General features: G+C 36.3%; 1 protein-coding gene across 8 annotated transcripts in view; it reads left to right on the top strand.

Moving 5' to 3' along the window:
• The window catches only part of LOC131061292 (probable aspartyl aminopeptidase), a 159,599-nt gene that overhangs the window by 118,962 nt on the left and 14,238 nt on the right, over window positions 1-26,399 (top strand). Inside the window, exon 10 of one of the 8 annotated variants that reach the window (XM_057994897.2) lies at window positions 7,326-7,500. The exons of 6 other annotated variants lie outside the window; for them this stretch is intronic. In XM_057994897.2, coding sequence (XP_057850880.1) covers window positions 7,326-7,500 — 175 coding nt within the window. Of the gene's footprint in view, window positions 1-7,325; window positions 7,501-26,399 lie in introns of those variants that run through there. One more of the 8 variants, XM_057994901.2, reaches the window with a different exon arrangement.

Genomic DNA, 26,399 nt, shown 5'->3' with positions numbered 1-26,399 from the left:
AAATGCTTGAGCCAGAAGGTTAGGCAAATTGCTCATCAACTGATTCACCGCTGGGCTTACACCAAGCGTGCTCCACACAGCATTCTCTGGAACAGCCTCAATGGTGGCTTCCTTCCGTACGTGTGTTTTGATGGCCGCCTGAAGGATGCAAGAGAAATCTTTTGTGAGTGCTCGTTCTCCTTCGAACAGTTCTTGGTGATCTTCGTTAGGGTTACTGCTCGTCCCCTCGGGCAATGGTTGTCCCATTATCCCTGTGCCATGTAGTATATTCCCGTCCCTCCCGAAATTATTTCGGCAACGGCGCCAAATGTTTACCTCACTGGGTAAACAGGCAGAATACAGAAATCGAACAGCAATGCACAATGCTAATACAAAAGAAGTACCAGAATAAGCTTGCCATAAATGTCAAAAGATGTTCATATTATAATCGGTCCTCCACATTACATGACCTCCAACACCCGGACGTGGTACAATATATGACAGCCGAAGGGGTGCGACACAACCGTCGCGACTCCAACTACCTACCCGTCGGCTAACTAACTATCAATAATTAACATTACTAAACTATACACTTTTTCCGATAACAACCTTCCTTTTAATGAACCAATGTTCTTTACAATTTTACCAGTCTTAAATACAATAGTTGATTAGTTCGTATTTCCCACAGTCTCAATGTTGTTTACACGAGAAGTAACCCATATTTGGCCTTTATTAAATTGCATCCGTCATTAAGTTGCAAATAAACATACGATGCCCTTCTTCACATATGAAAATTACATAAATATCGACAGTCAATAGTTCTCCCTAGTCTAGCATGTTTGATTGTTTTGGCTGGTACTCTACCTCATCCAGAGGTCCAAGGCCTTACCTTATATAAGTTGTAAATTGTTTAAGTTTTATTGTAGCATGGTTTTAACCGGTAACTTACCTTAGTGAGGAAAAGTTGAGATAGGCAATCGACTACTATCTCCCTCATCAACACTAGCTTCTATGTTCTGTGCGTATTATGAGTATTCGTGTTGCTATTAATCTGTTCAGAGAAACTATTAATTATTTTTGTTTGAATGCCAAACTGCATTAAGAAGCTGCGAAGCTATGTATTTCTATACATTTGACTATCTACATTGAGTAGCGTTATAAGTTTCCTTGACTATCAAATCTTTGCTAAGGTTTAAGTACACCTGCAACATTATTATGCCCAACTGCATTAATGAGTACTGAAATACTAATCTTGCCTATCTTTACTTACCACACTGAATTAAACAACAACAGTCAAGTTATCCAATATTGGGTTTAATTGAAAATAGTGGCCATTATCCAATCTCTTCCTGAGATTTAGGACCATAACAGGATTAGATGTATTAGTTTATTCCTATTTCCTATATCTCCAACTTAATTTGAAATAGTCTTCCTTAGTTTGATAAAGGAAGGACAAGATTTAGAGCTACCAACTCTCTTGCGCATTTAATATTTTGTATTCTGCATTTGTAATTGCTCTTGCCATTGTTGCAATTATTAAATGCTCTTATTCAGTTCCTAATATGCCAATCTGCAGTTAGGAATGCAGAAAACTATTTAAGCCTGCTTTCCTTTATCCAACTAAGATAAGCTATAACCCATTCCTTTGGAAGTTATTCTTGAGATGGTGTAGATAGCTAACACTGCTGAAGTGTAATTCCCCATTTAATGAATTTCTAAATGGCTGAGTTAAATTCAAATCTTAACAAATTCTTTATGATTAATTTAGAATATTACGCAACTTTGAAATGCATTGGTTTGTTGCAGTTCTAACACTGTTCTAAATTAGAAGGCTGTGTTGCTAAATAAGCATTCAAGTATTCGTTTATACTATAAATGGTTCAGGTAAATCCCTGGAATGGGAAAATACGGGGCATAAGAGCCGCCGACTGTACATCCAACTCATAACTATGGAATGTAAACCATGCCTGACATGTCTCCGTTGTCCTGACATCTTAAGAATATTCTTTCAATGGTGATGCTATCTGCATCAAGGTACAGCGGTACCCTTCTACCTACTACCTTCCTAGTCTAGGGTATTAGTTGATTTCATAATCTAGAGATAATCTCAATTAAATAGGTCGTCGGATTCTGCTGTTTTGTTGTTATTTTAGACTTAGACAAATCTGAAAATGCTCAATTAAGAGGTCAGAAGTCTTCTTAACACAAGACTTGGACAGGCATCCGCTCTAAATCTGAGGAATACTGTTTGCATATCTATTTCTAGCTTATTGCGCTGATTATGGGTTCAATAATCCATATACTTTACACATATTGATATAGAGTATTATACAAACATGCTTACACACACACACACATATGTTTGTATATGTATAAGTATGTATATATAATTTCATCTACCCATATTCGTTTGGGTTCTTAAAAATGTTTAAACTAACAACCATCCATTTATTATAACCGATTAGGATGTACTGCTCCTTTCAAGAGACTTAGACTTTATCTTTTTTTTTTTTAAAACAATATCAAAATGACTGTTGTTACATAGATTAAGCTAGTGAGAAGGGTTTATTACAGCCAGTTCCCCAAACAGTGAGTATGCTTCTTTTCAATTTGAAGAATCCCCAAACCCTACTAGTTATCTTAGAGAAACCACAATATTCTGGAACTGTCTGGCATGCCCTTTTAAAAAAAAAATGCAATTAAATACATACCATCATTCACCCAAATGACCTTCAATCATACTTACACATACACATACATTTATATATTTGTAGATACATTGATATACCTGTATGTATACATAAATTTGTATATATATCAGAGATATGTTTGATTGCAGAGATGTATAAATTGGTTCAGACTTCTTAATATTCTACCCTAACTAGTAATGCAGAATTTCCAAACATTACTCTTCCTTTTCATAATACAGGAAGCATATATTAAACACATTTCCATTCCTCTCTTTTTCTAAATAGGAACCAACATACCCAATGCACTACGTAATGCTTAGACTTAAACATTTCTCTAATTGCACACAAATTGAATAAAAAACATTCGATTCTAAATGAAGAAATAGAACAAATACCACTAATTGGGTATTGAAATAATACATGACCTGATATGTTTTTAGAAGAAGAAACTCTTTGAAGAATGCTTTCCCAAAGTCGTTCCTTACTGCAAAACCCTTATTCTCAGAAAATGCAAGAAGTAAACCAATTTTGCAGAGCAAAAACCCTTTTTCTCGTGGCTACCAAAGTAAGAATGCATCGTTCTTTTCCCAACTTCTCTTTTGTATTCCCCAAAACACGTTTTTCTTCCATCCGTTGCCCTAATACCAAGTGTTTCTCCAAATCTGCTCAAGGAGTCACGAGAATTCTCTCTTCCTTGCCCCACGCCATTTTCATGCTCTTGCATGATGACAAAGATAAGGTAGTCACGCCAAATGCTTGAGAGTTTTCTCCTTCATATTTCGGCATATGAAATATTATCTTCCATGCATTTTTTTTAACATACAAACTTCGTTTTTTTTTTGCTCGATAAAATACAAGGAATGGTACATAGCATGCATTAATATATTTGGATTAAACATAGATTGATGTTTGTAATCATTCATATTCCTTACCTTTTTTGTAATGTCCCCTAATAAATTCTAGTTTAAGTTCAACTAAAATATTATATTAATTATCCATTTCATTAATATAAATTAATTAATAATTAAATAAGTTATTCTCAGGCTAATTATTTTATATTAGTATTTCTTCACTAATATAAACTAATTAATAAGCCAATAAACTATTGTTTATTTTTGAAATGGAATAAGTTTCGGGTTGGTTTCCAAACAGTTTCGAGACGGAACAAATTCCTTTCTAAATTCATTTTTAAATGGAGGCACTGTTGGAAATGGGGAGCGGAAAATATCCTTAGATTTAATAACGGGAAGAGAGTTCATATTCATTTCTGTAGTTTCCGATAAGAATACAAAGTATTCCTTTCGTCAATAATAATTGGCCTATTGGGATTTTCCTATTGCTATTATATCCATGGTGGAATCGAAGCAAGAGGAAGGATGCAATTAAAACAAAACGGTGTGATGAAATTTTGAGAAATTCAAAGATTCAATATCTTTATGTTTTATTAGCAATCTTTTGCTTGACCTGTGACGGTGTTTCCGGAAAGAGCCGTTTCAGTATAATAATTTGAGTCAACACCGAATTGCCAACTTGGCTATGAACGCTTCAGGTGCACAAATATAAAAATTTTTACCAGTTGCAAACTGCATATTCATTTCCTTTCATTTGCAGAATTAGGAACATTATTTGAAATGATCAATAATCATTCCCCTATTATATCGAACAAGTATAAATTTGTTGTGAATTAAGCAAGAGGAAGGATGCAATTAAAACAGAACGGTGTGATGAAATTTCCAGAAATTCAAAGATTCAATATCTTTATGTTTTATTAGCAATCTTTTGCTTGACCTGTGATATTTCTTTTCCTTGCAAATAAATTCAGTTAGGGAATTTTACAGTGGTATCAGAGCTTTTGAATCCTGCCACCCTGTAGGGTGTTTTTTTTAGTTGAAATTCATGAAAAATCTATGCACAGCTGAGTATGCACCAGGGAAATTATAATTTTCGGAATACTAGGGCCCAACAAAACAGATATCAAAACTTTCCTTTAGCACAAAGTAGTTCTTCTATTCATTTTGAAATTGAGGACAGCCATACTGAAACTGATGAAGAGATTATTTTTGCAACAAATAATATGGGGGAACCTGAAAACAATAGGGATCTCATAGCAGCTTTAGTCAGAAGTCAACAAGATATGCAGGACAATGTCAACAGAATGACTAATTTAATGACCCAATTTATGACACAAAATAATAATCAACATCAAAATGTTGGGGTACATAATGAGGGTAGAGATGAGCATTTTGTTAATAATAATCAGCCGGAAAGAACAGGAACAACCAGACCCTTAATGCCAACCTTCACTGCTAGGAATGTGCAACCAGAAAATGAACCGACAATTAGAGAATTACAGGATGATATTCACCATGATTGGTTATTATTAGGGGATGATTTTAGATCAACAATGACATTTAGAGAATACTTGGATGTTAGAATGAAACATAGGCCAAGAGGACAACAAGGGAATAACAGTGAATTACAAAGGAAAATTGGTAAGATGTCTATTCCTTACTTTGATGGGTCAGGGAAAACCACAGCCATGGCATGGGTGCAAAAACTTGACACCTATTTTCAAATAAATCCTATGTTGGAAGATGAAGCAATCAAATATGCAACATTACATCTTGATGTTGTAGCACATGAATGGTGGCACCATGGGCAAGTAACTTTGGGTCATAATCAGATTATTACATATGTTGAATTCACTGAGAAACTTATTGATAGATTTGATTCTAAAGATCCTGAACTTCATCTAAAAGATTTAACTCAGCTTAAGCAAACTGGAACTGTTGAGCAATACATTTCTGAATTTGAAAAGTTGGTAGTTTTAGTAACTTAAATTTCAGAGAGACATAAAATTGTTATATTTATAGATGGATTGTCCGATTCACTCAAAGGATGGGTTAAGTCCTTAAATCCTCCAACATTACAGACAGCTATTAAAAGAGCAAGGGAATTGGAACTTTCTTCAAAAGAGAAAACTTTTAATAAAGGACCACCACTCAAGCTAGACAAACAACCCTTTAACAAGGAAAATTTCCCCAATAACAGGTTAGATAAAGAAGAAAGGGAAGAACTCAGAAGAAAAAAACTATGTTTCAGTTGTAGAGAATCATGGCAGCCAGGACATAGATGTTTGGGAAAGGGGAAAATTCATTACATTGAGGTTATGTCAGATAGTGACGACGAAGAGAATGTTGAACCTAACATAGAACCTGCATCAAAGAACACAGAATCAGAGACAGTAAAACATGGTGAAGGGGTAATAGCATCTATGACAGGAACACCACATTATAATATTTTCAGAGTTAAGAGGAGTTTTGAATGGGCATCGTCTGGTTGTTATGCTTGATAGTGGTTCTACTCATAATTTTATAGATGCAGCTCTTGTGGAAAAGCGTGGTTTGCAAACTGAAAAACATGAGGGTTTTGAGGTGGAACTAATTTATCCTCATAAAGTTCCTAAATTGAGTATTACTCTTGGTAATTATACTGTTACTAATGATTTTTATGTGATTGATTTGGCTGACACTAATGTTGTTCTGGGTTTTCAATGGATGGAAACATTAGATGATAAGAAAGTAGTACTTCGTGGAATGTCTAACGCTGGTCCTAAGATCGTTAGTGCTAAAAGAATGGAGGCTATATTTAGACATGGAGATGTGGCATGGTCAGGACAATGTTTAATCTCTAACAAGGTATCAGGATTTGAATCTAAATCTTATCAAGATGATTTGTTAAAAGTATTAGATTCACATCATTTGGCTTTCAGTGATATTCCTCCAGGAGTCCCATCTGATAGAGGATTTGAACATACCATTGAATTAGACGAAGGTGCCAAACCAGTTATCACAACTCCTTACAGACATCCTAAAACATTCAGGGATGAAATAGAAAAGGCAATTAAGGAATTGTTGGATATGGGGCATATCAGGCCTAGTTCTAGTCCTTTTGCATCATCAGTAGTACTGGTTAAAAAGAAGGATGGAACTCTTCGTATGTGTATTGATTACCAGGCTCTTAACAAGAAGACAATCAAAAACAGGTACCCAATTCCTTGTATTGATGAGTTGTTAGATGAATTACATGGTGTTGTCTATCTTTCTAAAATTGATTTGAGGTCAAGATATCATCAGATTAAGTTAAGAGATCAAGATATTCATAAAATTGCTTTTCGTTTTCATTATGGTTATTATGAAGTTTTGGTTATGCCATTCGGTTTAACAAATGCTCCAGCAACATTTAAGTCTTGTATGAATCATATCTATAACAAACAGTTGAGGAAATTTTTGCTTGTTTTCTTTGATGATATATTGATTTACAACAAAACGATTAGAATAATATCTTTCTCTTTGTGTTATTAATGGTCATTTAAGTTGTTTCTAATTTCGCCTCTAGTTAACGATTGTTTCTTTTAGAAACATCGTCTTTGTAACTCTATTTAAAGGAGCTTTGTCTCCTTGATTAATTGAACAACATCGATTCTTTGAAATCCATATGCTTTTGCATCTGTATTAAAAACTTGGGAAGATCACTTGAAACATATTGATATAGTTCTTGGTATTATGGAATCTCAATCACTTTATGCAAAGGCTTCTAAATGTGAATTTGGAAGGACAAAAATTTTGTATTTAGGGCATATGATCAGTGCTACAGGTGTACAGGTTCATCAGGAAAAGATAAGAGCCATTCTGGATTGGCCACCACCACGAAATCTTACAGATTTGTCAAAGGCTTTTCACAACTTGGGGCACCATTGACACATCTTACCAAAAAGGGGGCATTCCGATGGATTGAGGAAGCACAACAAGTTTTTGAGAAACTTAAAGAGGTAATGAGTTCTTGCCCAGTACTTGCACTTCCAGATTTTAATCAGCCTTTCGTCTTAGAATGTGATGCATCTGGTGAGGGAATAGGAGCAGTCTTAATGCAAAATAAACATCCTATAGCTTATGAAAGCAGGAAACTTAGTAACCTTGAGAGATTGTATTCTATTTATGACAAAGAAATGTTGGCAATCATGCACGCATTGGCAAAATTTAGACAATATTTGGTTGGTGGCAAATTTGTAGTAAGAACTGACCATAACAATTTGAGATATTTCTTGGGACAAAAAGACTTGAATGTCAGGCAGCAAAAATGGATCAGTAGGATCCAAGCTTATGATTTTGAAATTGAATATGTGAAAGGTAAAAACAATGTTGTTGCAGATGCATTATCTAGAAGGCCTGAAACAAATGCATTATCTGTAGTAACAACTGATTGGAAATCTTTATTGCTGGTTGAATATTCTAAGGATTCTTTTGCATGTGATTTGCTAGATGGTAATATACAAGATGATAAATATAAGGTTGTAAATGATGTTATCTATTACAAGGACAAGATTTTTTTGATTCCAGGTTAGAAGTTGAAAGAGAAAATCCTCCAATCAGTGCTTGATATTCCTTTAGTAGGGCACCCTGGATACTTTAAAACTTATCGATAGCTAAGAGAAAGGTTCACATGGAAAGGATTAAAAAACGATGTCCTTTGTTATGTCAAAGAATGCACCACTTGCCAACAAAATAAAGCAGAGTATACTTATCCTGCAGGTTTATTACAGTCGCTGCCTATACCAGAACAAAAATGGGAAAGTATATCAATGGATTTCATCATAGGTTTATCGAGATCTCAAGGTAAAGATTGCATTTTTGTTGTGGTTGATAGATTAACTAAATTTGCACACTTCTTTTTTATCACTACAAAATTCACAATTGTTCAGATCGCAGATTTATTCTTTAGAGAGATATTCCGTTTACATGGTTTACTGAAGAATATAATCAGTGATTGAGATAGTAGATTTTTGAGTATATTTTGGGGGGAGCTTTTCACATTGATAGGTACAGAGTTGAACCACAACACCAGTTATCATCCGCAAACTGATGGACAAACGGAAACAGTGAACAAGTGGATAGAAGGTTACCTTCGTAACTATGTAGCAGGACATCAGAAAGCTTGGGTTCGTTGGTTATATTTGGGTGAATATTTTTATAATACTACATTTTATATGTCAATTGGCATGACTCCTTTCAAAGCGTTATATGGCTATGATGTACTCTCTTTTCTTGACCTTGCTTTTGATCAAAGTAATGTTCCTAAATCTCGTGATTGGCTTCAGGAAAGCTAGGATATTTTGACAGCACTTAAGGAAAATTTTCAATGTGCACAGAATCAATAGAAAATTTATGCAGATAAAAAGCGAGTTGAACGCCACTTTGATGTTGGAGATTTGGTGTATTTCAGGTTACAGCCGTATCGACAGTCATCTCTCAAGCGTAGTGGGGCTGTGAAATTGAAACCCTGGTTTTATGGACCATACGCTGTTGTTTGACAAGTTGGAGCAGTTGCATATGAACTAGCTTTGCCAACGGATAGCAAGATACACAATGAATTTCACGTATCTTGTCTCAAAAAACCTTTGGGTCAACAGGTGACAATTTCCGAGGATTTACCACCAATGGATGAAGACGGTAAGTTAGAGATGATACCTGAAGTTATTCTGGATACTAGGGACAAGCACTTGCAGAACAGGACAATCCGAGAATACCTTATCAAATGGAAAAATTTGCCTCATGACGACGCTACATGGGAGAATGCAAATGTTCTTGAGCATTCGAATTTACAGTTGCTTGTGGGCAAGCAACACGACGCATGGGAGACTGTAATGTCCCCTAATAAATTCTAGTTTAAGTTCAACTAGAATATTATATTAATTATCCATTTCATTAATATAAATTAATTATTCTTAGGTTAATTATTTATATTAGCATTTCTTCACTAATATAAACTAATTAATAAGCCAATAAACTATTGTTTATTTTTGAAATGGAATAAATTTTGGGTTGGTTTCCAAACAGTTTCGGGACAGAATGGATTCCTTTCTAAATTCATTTTTAAATGGAGGCACTGTTGGAAATGGGGAGCGGAAAATATCATTAGATTTAATAACTGGAAGAGAGTTCATATTCATCTCTACAGTTTCCGATAAGAAATACAGAGTATTCCTTTCGTCAATAATAATTGGCCTATTGGGATTTTCCTATTGCTATTATATCCATGGCGAAATCGAAGCAAGAGAAAGGATGCAATTAAAACAGAACGGTGTGATGAAGTTTCCAGAAATTCAAAGATTCAATATCTTTATGTTTTATTAGCAATCTTTTGCTTGACCTGTGACGGTGTTTCTGGAAAGAGCCGTTTCAGTATAATAATGAGTCAACACCGAATTGCCAACTTGGCTGTGAACGCTTCAAGTGCACAAATATTAAAATCTTTACCAGTTGCAAACTGCATATTCATTTCCTTTCATTTGCAGAATTAGGAACATTATTTGAAATGAACAATAATCATTCCCCTATTATATCGAACAAGTATAAATTTGTTGTGAATTAAGCAAGAGGAAGGATGCAATTAAAACAAAACGGTGTGATGAAATTTCCAGAAATTCAAAGATTCAATATCTTTATGTTTTATTAGCAATCTTTTGCTTGACTTGTGATATTTCTTTTCCTTGCAAATAAATTCAGTTAAGGAATTTTACAATCTTCCATGCATTTTTTTTAACATACAAACTTCGTTTTTTTTTGCCCGATAAAATACAAGGAATTGTACATAGCATGCATTAATATATTTGGATTAAACATAGATTGATGTTTGTAATCGTTCATATTCCTTACGTTTTTTTTTTTAATTCGATATATGTCTTTTTAATAACCAAGGCATTATGTTCTTTTACACATCACTTTTCCTTACTTTGCCAAAGTCGATAAAATATATCATCTCTTTGCTCATAAAATAAGAATATTATAAACAATGTGCCTTGCGCTAAGGAGAAGAGTAAAATGTTTATTTTACATCTTGCCATGCCAATACACATCACTTAGCAATATTACCAAAAGGAATTTGACCCAAGGTAAATTTACTATATTTCTCTTTTTTTTAAATTTAACTTTACCCTTTATGCTAGAATTGTGTAAAGCATATTCATATATTTATCTATATGAATATATACGCCTTATGTATGCATGCCTATGGAGGCACGTATACTATCGGTATACGTACTCTCATACTCATGCTATGCATAAGATGTATATAATATATATTGATAAATATACATATATAAATATATTTACATGATAAAACATGAGCCTCTGCAGAATTTAAATAATAATTAATAAAAAATTCCTTAATATAATAATAATGAGTTACCTCAAAATGCAAACAAAAACCTAGGGTTATGAACCCTAAAATCTTTGCACGGACCATCTAGGGTTACCTGACGCGACGACCAACAAGTTTTGACAAGATCAATCATAAGTCTACCTGGCTCAAGGTTAGAGTTTCAGAAGGCCTGAGTTCTTTCTTCACTTTACCTCCCGACCTGATGATACTTTCCCTCCCTTTGTAGAGGACAACGATCTCCTGCACACACTTGGCCAATTAAATCAGTTAGATCAAAATCTCTCTCCTATTCTGACGTTTCATAATTCATTGACAAAGGTAAAACATCATTTCATAATGTTAACTGAGCAGTCATCAATTTACCAATTAAGACTCATCAAATCATCATAATAAGCATAGTTGACATCATTCAAATAAGCATGAAAAACTAGGGCACATTCATTCCATTTAAACATGAAAACTTGGGCACATTCATTCAAATTAAACATGAAAGCTAGGGTACATTAAACATCTTGCAAGTTTAGCATATGTTACCCCTATATTTTTGCTTGCTCGTGCCTAAAGCCCCATAATCAGCTAAAAACCAGCTATTGCTAATGTTTTAATGTTGAAAGTGTTGGTCACCTTTGTTCAAACTTTTAAGGACCTTCATGGACATCAGCTACCTGCCAGTCACAAAAAAATCATTATTTTTCAAATTTTGTGAAAGATGACACAAAATCCTTTTGTAGAGATAATTTAATTTCTTTTTCTCCAAAATGATTAGTTTTTATGGCCAAACTCCATGTCTGTTGGGAGATTTTAATGCTTTTATTTCTGGGTTACCCATATGCCCAAACAATTAAATCCCAAGTCTTATGTGTCCTATGCAAAAATGATTTTTGGGTTATGCTCTACTTGGCTTATTTATTCTACAATTAAAATTTCAGAAGAAACAAAGCCCTCAGTAAAAAGTTATGCAGGTTTCTCTATGGCAGCCCAAAGGAATAATGTCATGCCTTAGGTTTAACATTGAACCATTGAACCAATTTCAGAGGTTCAAGGTTTAGGTTCAAGGTTCAGGTTCAGAGTTCAGGTTCAAAGTTCAAACTTCAAGATTCATCCTGCATGAGAATGTAAAGGAAAAATGATTGAAGAAGTCAAAGATGGGGCAAGATGTATTTTATCTTCTTTGAAAATTGTAGGGAACCATGTTTCAGGTGGCATGTGTTTTGAATGGATAAGGATAGAGGTTTGTTGAAGGGGAATGCATGACTATCCCAGAAAAAATAGTATCGGTGCGGGATCGATATCTCAAAATGTAACCGTTGGATTTTTCTCATTTTTGGATATGTTGTTGAGAGGCAAGTTTCCCAGGATTGCACCTGAGCGATTGGTAAAATATTATCAAGTTCAAAAGTTATTATAAATTTTTTGAGAAAAAGATTATTGTGAAAAGCTCACGGTGGGGACTCTTTTGAAATGGAGACCCAGATAATTTGTCCTGGAGATATAAAAAAAATGTCCACCTGTCAACACATTATTAGATGTGTTTAATTTAAATTTTCTACAAATATTTCTTAGAAAGGAATGGAGGATAAAAGATTTGAAGCTAAAAAAGGAAGAGTTATTGGGAAGAAGATAAAAGATAAAAGAAAAGATTAATTAATAATCTTTAGTTATGAAAAAAGAGGAAGATTATTTAAGGAAAGTTTCTGTAGAAAAGAAAGGGGGGGTTCTACTTTGCTTTCTCCAGCAGTCTGTTGGCTACAGGAAGAAAGATTATTTTCGGATTTCATTGTAACAGGGATAGAGGGAAAGAATTTATTTTTAATTCCGCATAGTTTGATTTTGGGTGCAGGGATAAAGTGATCTGTTGGTCACCTTTATTTATGTATTTGGAATAAGGAGAAATATACTTTTAGATCTGTTGGTATGGACATTTATTTTTCTGATTGAGATTGATCTGTTGGTCACTTCAGTCATATTCCTTGTAATTTCCTGTTCTATCTTGTCAAGTATATGTGTGTATTGCAAAATCTGAAGGTTTTGTACATTCGTATATGTAGATTGAAATGTTACATTTCCCTTTGTTCCTGTGTATGTGGGAAGATCAAATAGATGGTTTGTGTGCTATTTATTTGTTTCTCTCTCCGTTATTTAAATCCTGAATCACATTCATGCCATGTTGATGGATGAGTGTTAACGCACCTTCGTGTCTTCTAGTTAAAGACATTTAACATTTTAATTCATTGTAAATCTTTTAAAGAGGGAGATGTACCTCTCAATTCAGAGGAAGATTATCAATTCAATGATAATGTATCCAACTGTTAGTGCACTTTGTCCTTTATCCCAGGCATTTGGAGTTAGTATGCCTATTTATTTGTGAGGGACAAATCTGTTCACTAATAGATTTTTGGTGAATCTGCTGGAGATTCGAAATCAAAGATCCATGCTTTTCTTTCCTCAGCTTTATTAAATATCTCTGTGTATGCAGGTTAGGCGACTCTGTTAAATCATCATGCAAAATCAAAAGGTTGCAAGAATGGGGAAAAGACCAAATCCCACCATCTTGGAAATTCTTGTGATGGATGATAAAGTATTAGATGACTTCTGAGATCACTACAAGGAAATCATTTCTCATGTTGTAAAGACTAATATAAGTATGGAAGATGACCATGCATCTACATTGTTGTGGAGGAGCCTTTGTGTAAGGTTTCACAAGCTGAAAGAGTTGGAAGAAATAGTGTATCAGTTGTGAGCTCACAAGAAGAGAATATCACAACTTAAACAAGAGTTGGGAGTTGTGGAGGATGAAGGGGTCAAGCCAAGAAAACAATTTAGAAAGAAGCCTGCAGCTGAAGAGTTAAATGTTGAAAATGATCAAATGCTGCAATATCTTTGGAATGCATTCAAAGAGAGTATTTGTGAGGCAGAAAGGAATAAATTAAATCCCTCTGAAGATCACCGTTCTGCTCTGTTGTTGAAATTTGTGTATCAAAGGTATTATAGCCTTAAGAATCTTGATCAAAGTATTTTTACTACAGCTGAAAGACCCAAGGAAAAATTAGAAAGTAAGGAACCAGTGTCTTATATTTTCTCGGTTCTTGGAGAAAATGATCTTGAGTCAACATTGATTGAGCCACCTGTGTCTTGGAATCACAATCAAAAGAAAAGAAACTTGTGTCAGGATGAAGGTATGGAGCTTGAATCTTTTTCAACATGCAAAGAAGAAAGCTCCCTTGTTGCTGAAATCAAACCGGCTGCATTTACTTATGGCTCAGCAGTAATCATTGCTACATTTGAAAAGAATGGTACAACAACAACTGAGATGGAGGAACAATTTGAAAAGCCAAGAAATGAGATTCCTTGGAGAGAGCTTAATCCACTATGTTTACCTACAGGATTTTGTGAAGAGTCTGTGGTTAGAAACAATCCTCTATTTCAGCTATATGATTTCCAATCGACTAATGAAAACTTGTTTTCTTCTCCTAACAAAGAATACATTGGGAAAGATATAAAGCAAGGTGAAAATAGTCAAGCTGTTGAAATATTGTAGCCTCGAGAATTGTTGAAAGTTTCAGCAAATACTTTTTCTCATGAAGAAGAAATTATATCTCAATTCTTGTCGGCAATTGAAGAATGGGATGCTCCTACAAAAAATTCAGGTATTAGTCCATTCCATACCCTGGTTCCAGATAAAGGATTTTCAGATTTAATTTTAACAAAGAATGATGAAGTTGTTCTAGCTAAGTTGGACCCTATGCTTGATGAAGTCTCTCTCCATTCCCAACTTGATGTGGATACTATGAGTTGTTTCAAATATGGTGATTTTAATGGTAGAGACATTGAAGATGGTGCCATCATTTCTTCTGAAATTTCTAAATGTTATTTGCAATAAAAAACTAAAGAAGGTTTGAGTGATGCCATAGGAAGAGTTTTAGAAGGCTCAAAAATTTATGACGAAACATGGCTTTTTGGGTATGAATGTGTTTTCACAAAATTCGTGCATACTGTTAGTTTGGTATTCAACATTGAAAGAAGTTGCCAAAAGAGCATGGTTTTGGGTTGCTTCATTTGATCACAAGCCATTTTTCCGGAAAGGCTCATTCTCCCAACCGGTGGATGGTTTTGTGTAAGTAGTTCTTGGCCCCAGTCCTCACTGTGGGATTTTCCTACTTGTATATTCATGTAAATATTTTGTTGTGCTTAGTTTTGTTTGGGTTTTGGCTTGTTGGTTTTGCCCCGTTGCCGCTCCACCCTCTGTGCAAGCAGCTCCCCATGCTCTGTTTCTTCTTGACTCTGTTGCCCAATGGATGATAGGCACTGATCTCTCCCAGAGACATTCTGGATTCTCCTAGTCCTTTAAAGTCCTGGTCCCCAATCAGAGCCAATGTTACCCCTATATTTTTGCTTGTGCCTAAAGCCCCGTAATCAGCTAAAAACCAGCTATTGCTAATGTTTTAATGTTGAAAGTGTTGGTCACCTGTGTTCAAACTTTTAAGGACCCTCATGGACATCAGCTACCTGTCAGTCACAAAAAAATCATTATTTTTCAAATTCTGTGAAAGATGACACAAAATCCTTTTGTAGAGATAATTTAACCTCTTTTTCTCCACAATGATCAGTTTTTATGGCCAAACTCCATGTCGGTTGGGAGATTTTAATGCTTTTATTTTTGGGTTACCCATATGCCCAAACAATTAAATCCCAAGTCTTATGTGTCCTATGCAAAACTGATTTCTTGGTTATGCTCTACTTGGCTTATTTATTCTATAATTAAAATTTCACAAGAAACAGAGCCCTTAGTAAAAAGTTATACAAGTTTCTCTATGGCAGCCCAAAGGAATAATGTCATGTCTTAGGTTTAACATTGAACCATTGAACCAATTTCAGAGGTTCAAGGTTCAGGTTCAGAGTTCAAGATTCATCCTGCATGAGAATGTAAAAGAAAAATGATTGGAGAAGTCAAAGATGGGGCAAGATGTATTTTATCTTCTTTGAAAATTGGAGGGAACCATGTTTCAGGTGGCATGTGTTTTGAATGGAGAAGGATTGAGGTTTGTTGAAGGGGAATGCATGACTATCCCAGAAAAAATAATCTCGGTGCGGGATCGATATCTCAAAATGTAAGTGTTGGATTTTTCTCATTTTTGGATATGTTGTTGAGAGGCAAATTTCCCAGGATTGCACCGGAGCGATTGGTAAAATATTATCAAGTTCAAAAGCTATTGATCTCTGAGTACAAGTCTATACAAATTCTGAGAAAAAGATTATTATGAGAAGCTCACGGTGGGGACTCTTTTGAAATGGAGACCTAGATAATTTATCCTGGAGATATAAAAAAAATGTCCACCTGTCAACACATAATTAGATGCATTTAATTTAAATTTTCTACAAATATTTCTTAGAAAGGAATGGAGGATAAAAATTTTGAAGCTAAAAAAAAGAAGAGTTATTGGGAAGAAGATAAAAGATAAAAGAAAAGATTAATTAATAATCTTTTCAAGAGTTATGAAAAAAGAGGAAGATTATTTAAGGAAAATTTCTCCAGAAAAGAAAGGGGGGGAGGGGGGGTTCTTTCCTTTCTCCAGCAATCTATTGGCTACAGCAAGAAAGATTATTTTCGGATTTCATTGTAACAGGGATAGACAAAAAGAATTTATTTTTAATTCTGCATAGCTTGATTTTGGGTGCAGGGATAGAGTGATCAGTTGGTCACCTTTATTTATGTATTTGGAATGTATTTGGAATAAGGAGAAATATACTTTTAGATCTGTTGGTATGGACATTTATTTTTCTGATTGAGATTGATCTGTTGGTTACTTCAGTCACATTCCTTGTATTGTCATGTTCTATCTTGTCAAGTATATGCGTGTATTGCAAAATCTGTAGGTTTTGCACATTCATATATGTAGAATGAAATGTTAAATTTCCCTTTGTCCCTGTGTATGTGGGAACATCAAATAGATGGTTTGTGTGCTATTTATTTGTTTCTCTCTTCGTTATTTAAATCTTGAATCACATTCATGCCATGTTGATGGATGAGTGTTAACGTGCCTTCGTGTCTTTTGGTTAAAGACATATTCAACATTTTAATTCATTGTAGATATTTTAAAGAGGGAGTTGTACCTCTCAATTCAGAGGAAGATTATCAATTCAATGATAATGTATCCAACTGTTAGTGCACTTTGTCCTTTATCCCGGGCAGTTGGAGTTAGTATGTGTATTTATTTTTGAGGGACAAATTTGTTCACTAACAACATAAATACACTAGGGCAAACATATATCATGTCATAAACACTGCATATTAACAACTAGGGCACAAGTGGGATGTAACATCAAAGATGCCTTGTGACATATGATGGTTTGTCAAGAACATTTGAATCTCCTCACCCTCAGTGTATATTTCTTTCTCCATTCTATCTTGGTGCCAAACTTTTGCATCACTAAGTTGAGGGAGTTGATGGTACAACCTATTCAAAAAATGGGCATGTACCTTTCTTCAATCAAAGCACCTATTGCCTTGCAATTTTTAGCACTTAGACAATACTTTCAAGTTTCAACAACTACCAAATCTATTGACTCAATGCCAATTTTTGAAATAATGTTCATGTTAGAGTGTACAAGGTCATGTGCTAACTAATTCCTTAGTATGGACCTATTCACATGTTAACTTAGGTCCTAGGTGCTATTTCTAGAAGCTAGTTATAATGGGGATATGTATCTCATTTACTTTTAGTTACCTAGATCATTAAATATTTGTTCTAAGTGGTTGTTTCATAACATAAGATTGAGACACATGTTAACATCTTGTTTTGTCCTACCTCTCACCTTGCCTATATAAGTACGTACACTTTTTGATATACTTATTGATCATCATTTGATCATATCTTGGAGATCTTAATATCAAGCAAGCTCATTTCTTGCATACTCTCTTGTGGAAGATTTTCATTGTTTTTGCATGTGGTCTTAGGTGTTGTGCTAATTTGCTGCTCCTACATGGTATCGGAGCCATGCCCATGGAAAACCCTTCTCAAATTTGAGGGGGAGCTATTGCTAGATTAGAGATCTTGGTTCTTTTTAGTAAAGTTGAGTATGCTCTTCTCTTGCATCGTGTGGTGACTTGGAGAATTAAAAAAACTTGTAAAGAACACCAAATTTTGGGTTTGCCTCTTGTGGGTTTCTATTGCAAGTTATTTTTGGCACGTGTTGGAGGAAATCTAAGCTCACCATTGAGTCCAGGGTATCAAAGAAAGTTAGGATTGGCTTTTGGTTCGTCAAAATACGAGATTTTTTGCCACATCTACAAGGGTTTCAAGGGGGAGGAGGTTGTCAAATTTGGGAGGTAGCTGAACTTTTGGAGCACTTTGGGTCAAAAAAGACCTTTCTATTGCATCCACAAGGCCTAAAAATCCTACAAACGCTTGTCAAATTGTCAAAATTTGACATAGTTACCTCGGGGCATCAAAGAAAATTTTCAGCCAATCACCATAGCTATAGTCTATACAATCATACAAATTTGTATTCTACAACATAGGCATTAATAGTCAGTCTAGTGATTAGCAGAATTTGTAGTTTGAATATTATAGGCATATGCTTTGGTTAGCGTAAGCATTGTGTCAGTCTATTACTATCCTACGCAAGTTTTGTGTAACATTGTACATTCACTTGCATAGTCAGTATGACATCAACATTTAAAAAAAAATATTGTTTTTTATTCATTAGTTTTAATTTGGTTTAAGTGCTTAGTTTCACTACCCGACCACACTGAAATATGTGGGCTAACCCCCCTAAGCAACGTGGCTTAGCCTATTGCTCCCAACACCACCGCCCCTGATGGTAGTTTTATTTTTTGAAATTTTTAGCAGGCGGTCATATGGATGACCAATGGTTAAGCGCCTAGGTGCCAGTCTTGACCCTTCATAGCCCTTGAAGGGATGTTTTTGTTCTATGGGGCATAACTTTTTGTCAAGATCAGAAATTTTGCAAACAAATATCAATGGAAAGCTGGTTCCACATACTTCACATTGGTGCAAGCGATTTTTCTAGATTTTTCTGTAAGTGAATTTATTGCTAGTTGAAATCAATTTTTCCATTTTGGCCCTATGAGCTCATAACTTTTTGCTATGATTTGCAATTTTCATAACTTTTGCGGCATTGGAAAGATATTGAGGAGCTTTGTCACTATGCCCATGCATTTTTTCCAGATTCGATCCCAAGTACATTTTATTCAATTTTTTGATCATGTGGTATTGTTATTGTTTACTTGGATATCCAAACTTCTGGAGAGGTTTTGTCTTTTTGGGAGGGCTTCTTATGCCGTATTGATCAGATTTGGGAGTTTCTATATGTCGTTGAGGGTTTTTGTCTTTGTAATTTTGGAGAATTCTCATAGTTGATGATCGGTTTTTCATTTCATGCTTCTTTGATCATCATGACAAGGAAAAACTATAAACAATGGAGAGATGGTATTTGTTGATGTGTTTTATAGGACACCTCGAACATAGAATAAAATACTCAGTTGTTGATGTGTTTTATAGGACACCTCGAACATAGAATAAAATACTAAGTATGCTGTCCTCACTTGAACAAAGAAACGTTATATACTAACAAATATGATCAAATGAGATAACTCCATGGTTTGCAATGCAAACAATCCACTTTATGCTTGGGATAGATTCAATGATTTGATGTGATAATGCTAGTAATCTCAAAGGGACATATGTTTATGAGCACGACTAGAATGTGGAAATTAGGAAAATAAAAGACAAGGAAAAGGGTTTAGAGATCTAATCTAATCCTAAGAACAATGATGATAAAGGATGATGCTTTGATAGATGGATTCCTTAATCAAGCCTTACTTCGCCATGCGGGAACAACTACAAAAAACTAATGCAATCTCCTAAGGGATAACTAAAGGTTTCATATTATGAACATTCATTCAAACACCCAACATCTGGCATAGTTCAATCGAACTTATGCTTAATGAGGTTTAGACTAACCATAGTCTGCAACTTACAATCAGCAAATTACAGATGGTATGAACTGTAATTCCAACAAGTATCATCACATTTCTCCATTATAATTAATGAACTTTATCTAAATTTGAAAAGTAACAAGAAACCTTGCAAATTGTAGAAACAACACATAAGGATCCACCATGCTTAAATGAAAATCATATATTAATTCCACAAGTCTTGGTAACAACTTCGACTTTCCTCCTACTCTACTGCTACTACTAATTGTTTCTGCTACTAACCATTAACTATTCACCTTTACAGATGAGATGACTGAGCCTTATATAGAGAACTCTTTACAATTCAATGGCTCAAATTGATGCAAGATCAGTGTTCCAGGGGGGTTTGGGACAGGGGGACCAAGGGCCTAAGTTTGGGGACGGTGGGGGGGGGGGGGCATGGGGGGTGGGGGGGTGGCGGGGTGGTGGTGCTCATATAGTTATACATATACAAATAGTACTTGAAAAACTAGTTTTGAAAAGATTTATGATAGTATAAAAGTATAAGAATTAGATTTCAAATGAAACTATAGGAAATACCAAGATTACTTAGATTAGTAATACTAATTGCTAAATGCTAAATAAAATTTGACAAATGAAATTGTCAAATTGGAGATTTCTCATTTCTATTATATCGAAAAAGGAAAACGAAAATATGAATATCTGATGCCATTGCAAAGTCTATAATAATAAAGATGATTACATGATTCATCATTACAATGAGTAGCCAAATACAAATACGTGTAGCAATAGCATTACAAAAGAGACTAGAGTCAAAGACAAAATGACAACTCAAAATGTAGCTAATGGAGGCCTCTAATCATCTGCGAACTCCTCCTCACTGGAACTGTTGGACTCTTGAAGATCAAGGTCCCTCAAGCTCACACCAACTAACCCTACATCTGAAGTGGTAGGATCATCCTCATCAATCTGTGAAGGCTCCTCTCGCTCTAAATCCTGTCATGCCGCTGGACTCTCCTTGTACACAAGTGTCTTGCGGTCCATGAGACGCAAAGCACTGTGTACAGCCACAAGCTTCTCTGCTCTCTAAGAGGTAAGTTTGTTCCTCTTAAGAGAGTGGATGAAGCTATATGTAGACCAGTTCCTCTCAGCAGCTGAAGAACTGGAAACCTGGGATAGCAGACGGATGGCTAGAGTGGTGGTCAAAGATTTCGGGCCATGACAATTCCACCACAAAAGTGGGTCCTCCTGTGCCATAGTGTCTATATCCACCTTTGCCGCATCTGAATAACCTCTAAGAGTGACAAATCTTCGCCACTCAGTGCGCATTGTGTCGGCATCTCTGGAATCAAACATCTTCTCTATGCACCTAAAGAAACCCGCCTTCACCTCTTCATCCTGAATCGGTGTCAGTCTACCCGGTCTAGCCTTGTACCACTTAGGATTTAAGGCAAAGGCATCCATATGCAAAGGAGTGTTCAACTTGTCCCATCTACGTTGAATGATAGGCCGGATTTGCTCATTGTAGAATGCTAGAGAGGGGTCCTTCACTTGCACAACAACCCTCATCTGGTCAAGCATAGAGTCAATGCACTCATACACCTCTCCAAGGTTAGGTGCATCCCCATCCCCATATTTGATCACTTGGAATACTGGAGAAATGATGGAGACAATGTATTCGCATCAGTCCAAAACACATCACTCTTCACTATCTCCTTCACCCTTCTCCCCTGCTCTGTCTTGGCCTCAGCCCACCAATTCCACTCATTAGTCATAACCATGAGTTGGAATGCCTCTTGCAACTCAATCATTCTCTCCAAGAGAATGAAATAGGATGCATATCTAGTCTCAACTGGTTTCAAGAACTCCTTCGCGAAGGTCCTGAAGAGTGCATGTGAAGTGTGGTGGTTGCAGATAAACATCTGCACATCTCTTGCATCGATGACCACTCCTCTAATCCAATCTATCTTCCCCATGTCCTTGAGTGCAATGTTCATGGCATGCACACAACATGGGGTCCACCAAATATGTCTATAGGCTGCCTCAATGAGTCTCCCTGCTGCTCTACACACATGGGCTGCATCTGTCACTACTTGGACCACATTTTGTGGCCCAACCTCCTCAATAGCCTCCCCGAGGACCTGAAACTGGAAATCAGCATCTTTACGATGCCCTGTACAATCAACTGCTCTAAGGAAGTATGAGCGCTCTGCACATGTGACCATGACGTTGATGAGTGGACGATGGCTAATGTCCATCCACCCATCCATAACTATGCTATACCCCGATGCCACCCAACATGCCTTCGTCTTCTCCATCAAAATATTGATCTTGGAATAGCATTTATCCAAGATCGAGGTCCTCATTTTCGTCTCCCCTGGTGGCACATAAGATGGTCCTCCCTTGGCCACCATAGCCATCATCTCCCTATAATAAGGAGACCGTGTAACATGAAATGGAATGCCATTGGCAAAGAAGAACTTGCCAATGGATTCATCTATCTCATCTCTTAGTTGCACATTAAACATATCAGCAATGGGGTTGCTCTGTGGTGTATGCAACCTACGTTTCCCAGCCCTGGCGACAGTAGAAGTGGAAGTGGATGGAGATCCAAACATTAGTCCTCCCGTCTGCGAAGCATGAGAAGTATGTGGCACATTCTAGTTGCCTTGAAGTGCTGCCCTAGCAGACAAAGTAGTAGGCATTGAAATATTTGTGTCATCTGGAACCCCCAAAGCCTGTTAAACTCAATTCTGTACTGTATATTTTTAGCTTCCTCCAAAAACTTACAATGTTTCACGCCTTTTCCTCTCCAAACCAGAAAGTGTGCATTCACCCTACTAATGCTACCGAACCATTCAGTATCACAAATGTTGCACTTCCACTTCCTTGTTCCCCCACTTGGATGTGATGTGCCTTGTAATGATATTCGTGAAGCAAACTGTTTTAGAGGAGACTTAGGATCAAAATGACCCCTAGCATATTGTGCCAACAACTCTGAAGGGCAACCTGTACTAGCTGGTGCACTCGCCATAGAACTAGATTGGGCTCCAGGATCAGCCCCATGGTCACCCCCCTCATTTTTAGGTTCATATTCTGAATCATTCTCACTATGAGAATGGATTTCCATGTCATCTTCACTCATGCCTTGGGAGCTCATTGTGGAATTGACACTGCATTTCACAAAATAAAAATAAAAATAAAATCAGCCTAGTTTAACAATATATTTTTTTCCTATTCATCTCAAAATGAGATTTGATGTTGAATCTTGAGGGCAAAATGATGACTGATTCATCTCAAAATGAGATTTGATGTTGAATCTTGAGGGCAAAATGATGAATGAATCAACATCAAATCTCATTTTGAGATAAATAGGGAAAATTAATCCAAAAATGACATAGAACAATGAAAATCAGAAAAAAAAAAACAAAAAAAAAAAAAGAAAAAGTTGAAAAACCCTACCTTGTGCTTGAAAAATCTCTCCAAAATGTAGAAGAATCTTCTTCTTCCTCTTCTTCTTGCTTCTTCTAGCTCCTATCATGCTTGCAATCACTTTTCTCACCCCTTCAATCAGTCTTTTTCAAGTTTTTCCTCCTCTCCAGCTTGCTGGAAAAAAAATCAGTTTTCCAAAATGAGAATGAAATCTGAAAAAAACATGCTTTTGTGTTGTTTTGGGGGAAAGGGTGGGTCCTACGTCCAATTAGGGTTACCCCTTAACCCCCAGTCACATGTTTATAAAAAAATGCTTTTTGTGTTTGCTTTTGACGTGGGTGACGAGAGACATCTGGGTGTCTCCCTATCCCTCGAGAGACGGGGAGATGCCCAGACGTGTCCCAAGGAGACGCCCAAACGTCTCTTGGGCCGCGTCTCCCTAGGAGATGCGGAGACGTCTCAGCGTCCCGACAGCACTTGGGTGGCGGTGGCGGGACGGCTGGGGACGTCGCGTCTCCGTCCCCTTGTCCTTGAGACGTTTCTTACGGGGAGACGTGGCCAAAAAGGGGGGGGACGTGTCCCCGTGGAACACTGTGCAAGATCAATGGCCGAGGTTACATGAGAAAACCCTAATTAGGGTTAGTTACAACTATTTCTTCTAGCCAATGATAAAATTACATCCTCTAGGACACATGTCTCTTTAAATACAAACCAATGAGAAAATAGGTTAGATATGCTGAACAAACTCCGATGCAATGCCATGTGTCACCTGCCCCTTTCACTTGAATGAGTATGATACATTGAACCTAGACGTGCTGATTGGCATATTCTGATTGATTTGATGATGACTAGACGCCAACTCAACTTACTCCTTGTAGATCATCACATCATGTTTGTGATTGAGCAATATCTCTTGATACTCAACATTTCCAATTTGCTCAATGTGATGATGATGGGGCATATTACCAAATTGCATCATCTAACTTTAACTCTTTGGAACTATCTGCTCAAGATGCATGCCTTCATTTCGCCTTTATGATGTTGAATGCTTGATCTTCTTCATATTTCATCGTCTCCCCCTTATACCTCGGAATTGTTGTAGTTGTAGCTTTCACTTGCACAATCTTCCTTTGTCATCACCTTAAGTATGTTGATTGTTGCACTTACATTGCTTGATGTCATGATGTCTCTCTCTTGCATGGTTGTAATGTCTTTCTTCACCTTGTTCAAGTACTCTATATGGTTGAGCCGTTCATTCACTTTCATACCTGAAAAAGAAAGAGATACTCCAGATTGTAAAAGTAGATAAAATCGTTAATGAAATGCAAGGCTATAATGAAATGAAATCTTAAGCCCTTGCATCATTCATTCAAATTGAAGAATTCTAAAATAACTTGTATGAACATCAATCTTCAAAATACATTCATGAAACGAATTTGTTCAAATCTGATCATGAATGGCTTGTTTTGCTTCATAATTTCGTCCTCTTGCCTATAATGTTGATCCCTCCTGTCTTAGTTCTTCAGGAACTCAAGCATTCCTTCTTCAATTTGCTTAAACAACTTCTGATTTTTACCCTTCAATGATCTGAAGAAGGATTTAAGAGTTCTGGAATTCGCACTCAGAAATCAGAAATTTGCCCTTTTCAGACCTGAAAATGTCTGATATGCTGATGATCAGTGCTTGCAATTCTTATTTCCTTGTGTTGTTGATCATCCTAACCTTAGCTCTCATGAATGCTTCATCAAGTTTCGCCTTGTTGCTGTAAATTACTTCCACAACCACCTTCATAAATGCTGGTGAAATTCATTCTTCTCCGAACTACAGGTCTGCTCTGCTTATGGAATTAAGTGCATTTGATTTGGATTTGAAAAAAATGATTGATCCCCTCTTCTCTTTATATGCGCTGGGGTAAGGAATAAAAGGATGTCGGCTTCTTGCAAATTTTACAAGTTTTAAAATGTTTCAAAGAGTTTAATCCCTTTCTCCCAAGTCAGCTATTTCCTCCTTTCACGCTTCAAGGCCTATCTCACATGCTTCATGTCCTTGTTCTATTTCTCTCAATGCTTAGGTTGGCTGCCTTCAGTGTGTTTAAGATTTGGATGACACACTTGAGGGGTTATCTTTCCTCTTTAATGATAGTCATTGCACCCTTCTTGTCAAACCATCATTGTTTTTGGAGCTTGTTCTTCATCAGTTTTCACAAAGTCCTAGTTTGTCACCTTCTTTGATTGGGCATGTACCTGATTGGATTGTGGCATCATCATCTCACTTGGACAAGAAGACATTTGAGTAGTTTTCAAACACCATCATACTTCCTCATGCCTCTATCTTTCAATTCCTATCCAGAATGGGAAGCATTCCTTCATTTGTACTTGGTTTTGTTTCTTCCTACGGGGAGACACATTTGTAGACATTTGATCATGTTTTTTCCTTATACACTTACCATTTTTATAGGAGATTATTCATTTGAGGTGGCTTGTAAGTATCCCTCTTTCCCTTTTGTGGGGGGGATATCGTTTGTATCTTTGTGATAAATGTAGTTCTTGGGGGATATTAACGAGTCCTCCATACATCGCTTATGCCATCCCTTATACATGACCGCTTTTTGCATTCTCTCTTTTGTGGAGGAGTTTATTCCCAAGTGTTTTTTTTCCTTTTGTACATGGGTTACCTAAAATGGCTTCTTAGTTGGGACCCATCTTTGTATCATTCGCATAGGTTTTGTTCATCCCTAAGTTGCGCTTAAGGGAGGTCTTAGAATGAATAAGGTCATGTCCTAACCTACATTACCTCAAGTTTTTGGGAGTGGGGGACACGTTTCTGAGACGATGATTTTTTTTTGCCAATTTTGGGGACAGCTGGGGGATGACAAAGGGGATGACTATTCAAAATATAGGGAAATTTCAAATGTTACCTAAAATGGCTTCTTAGTTGGGACCCATCTTTGCATCATTCGCATAGGTTTTGTTCATCCCTAAGTTGCACTTAAGGGAGGTCTTAGAATGAATAAGGTCATGTCCTAATCTACATTACCTCAAGTTTTTGGGAGTGGGGGACACGTTTCGGAGACGATGATTTTTTTTTGCCAATTTTGGGGATAGCTGGGGGATGACAAA

This window comes from Cryptomeria japonica, chromosome 11, assembly GCF_030272615.1.
Source record: "Cryptomeria japonica chromosome 11, Sugi_1.0, whole genome shotgun sequence".
NCBI classification, from domain to species: domain Eukaryota; kingdom Viridiplantae; phylum Streptophyta; class Pinopsida; order Cupressales; family Cupressaceae; genus Cryptomeria; species Cryptomeria japonica.
This window is presented reverse-complemented; position numbering and strand designations above follow the sequence as displayed.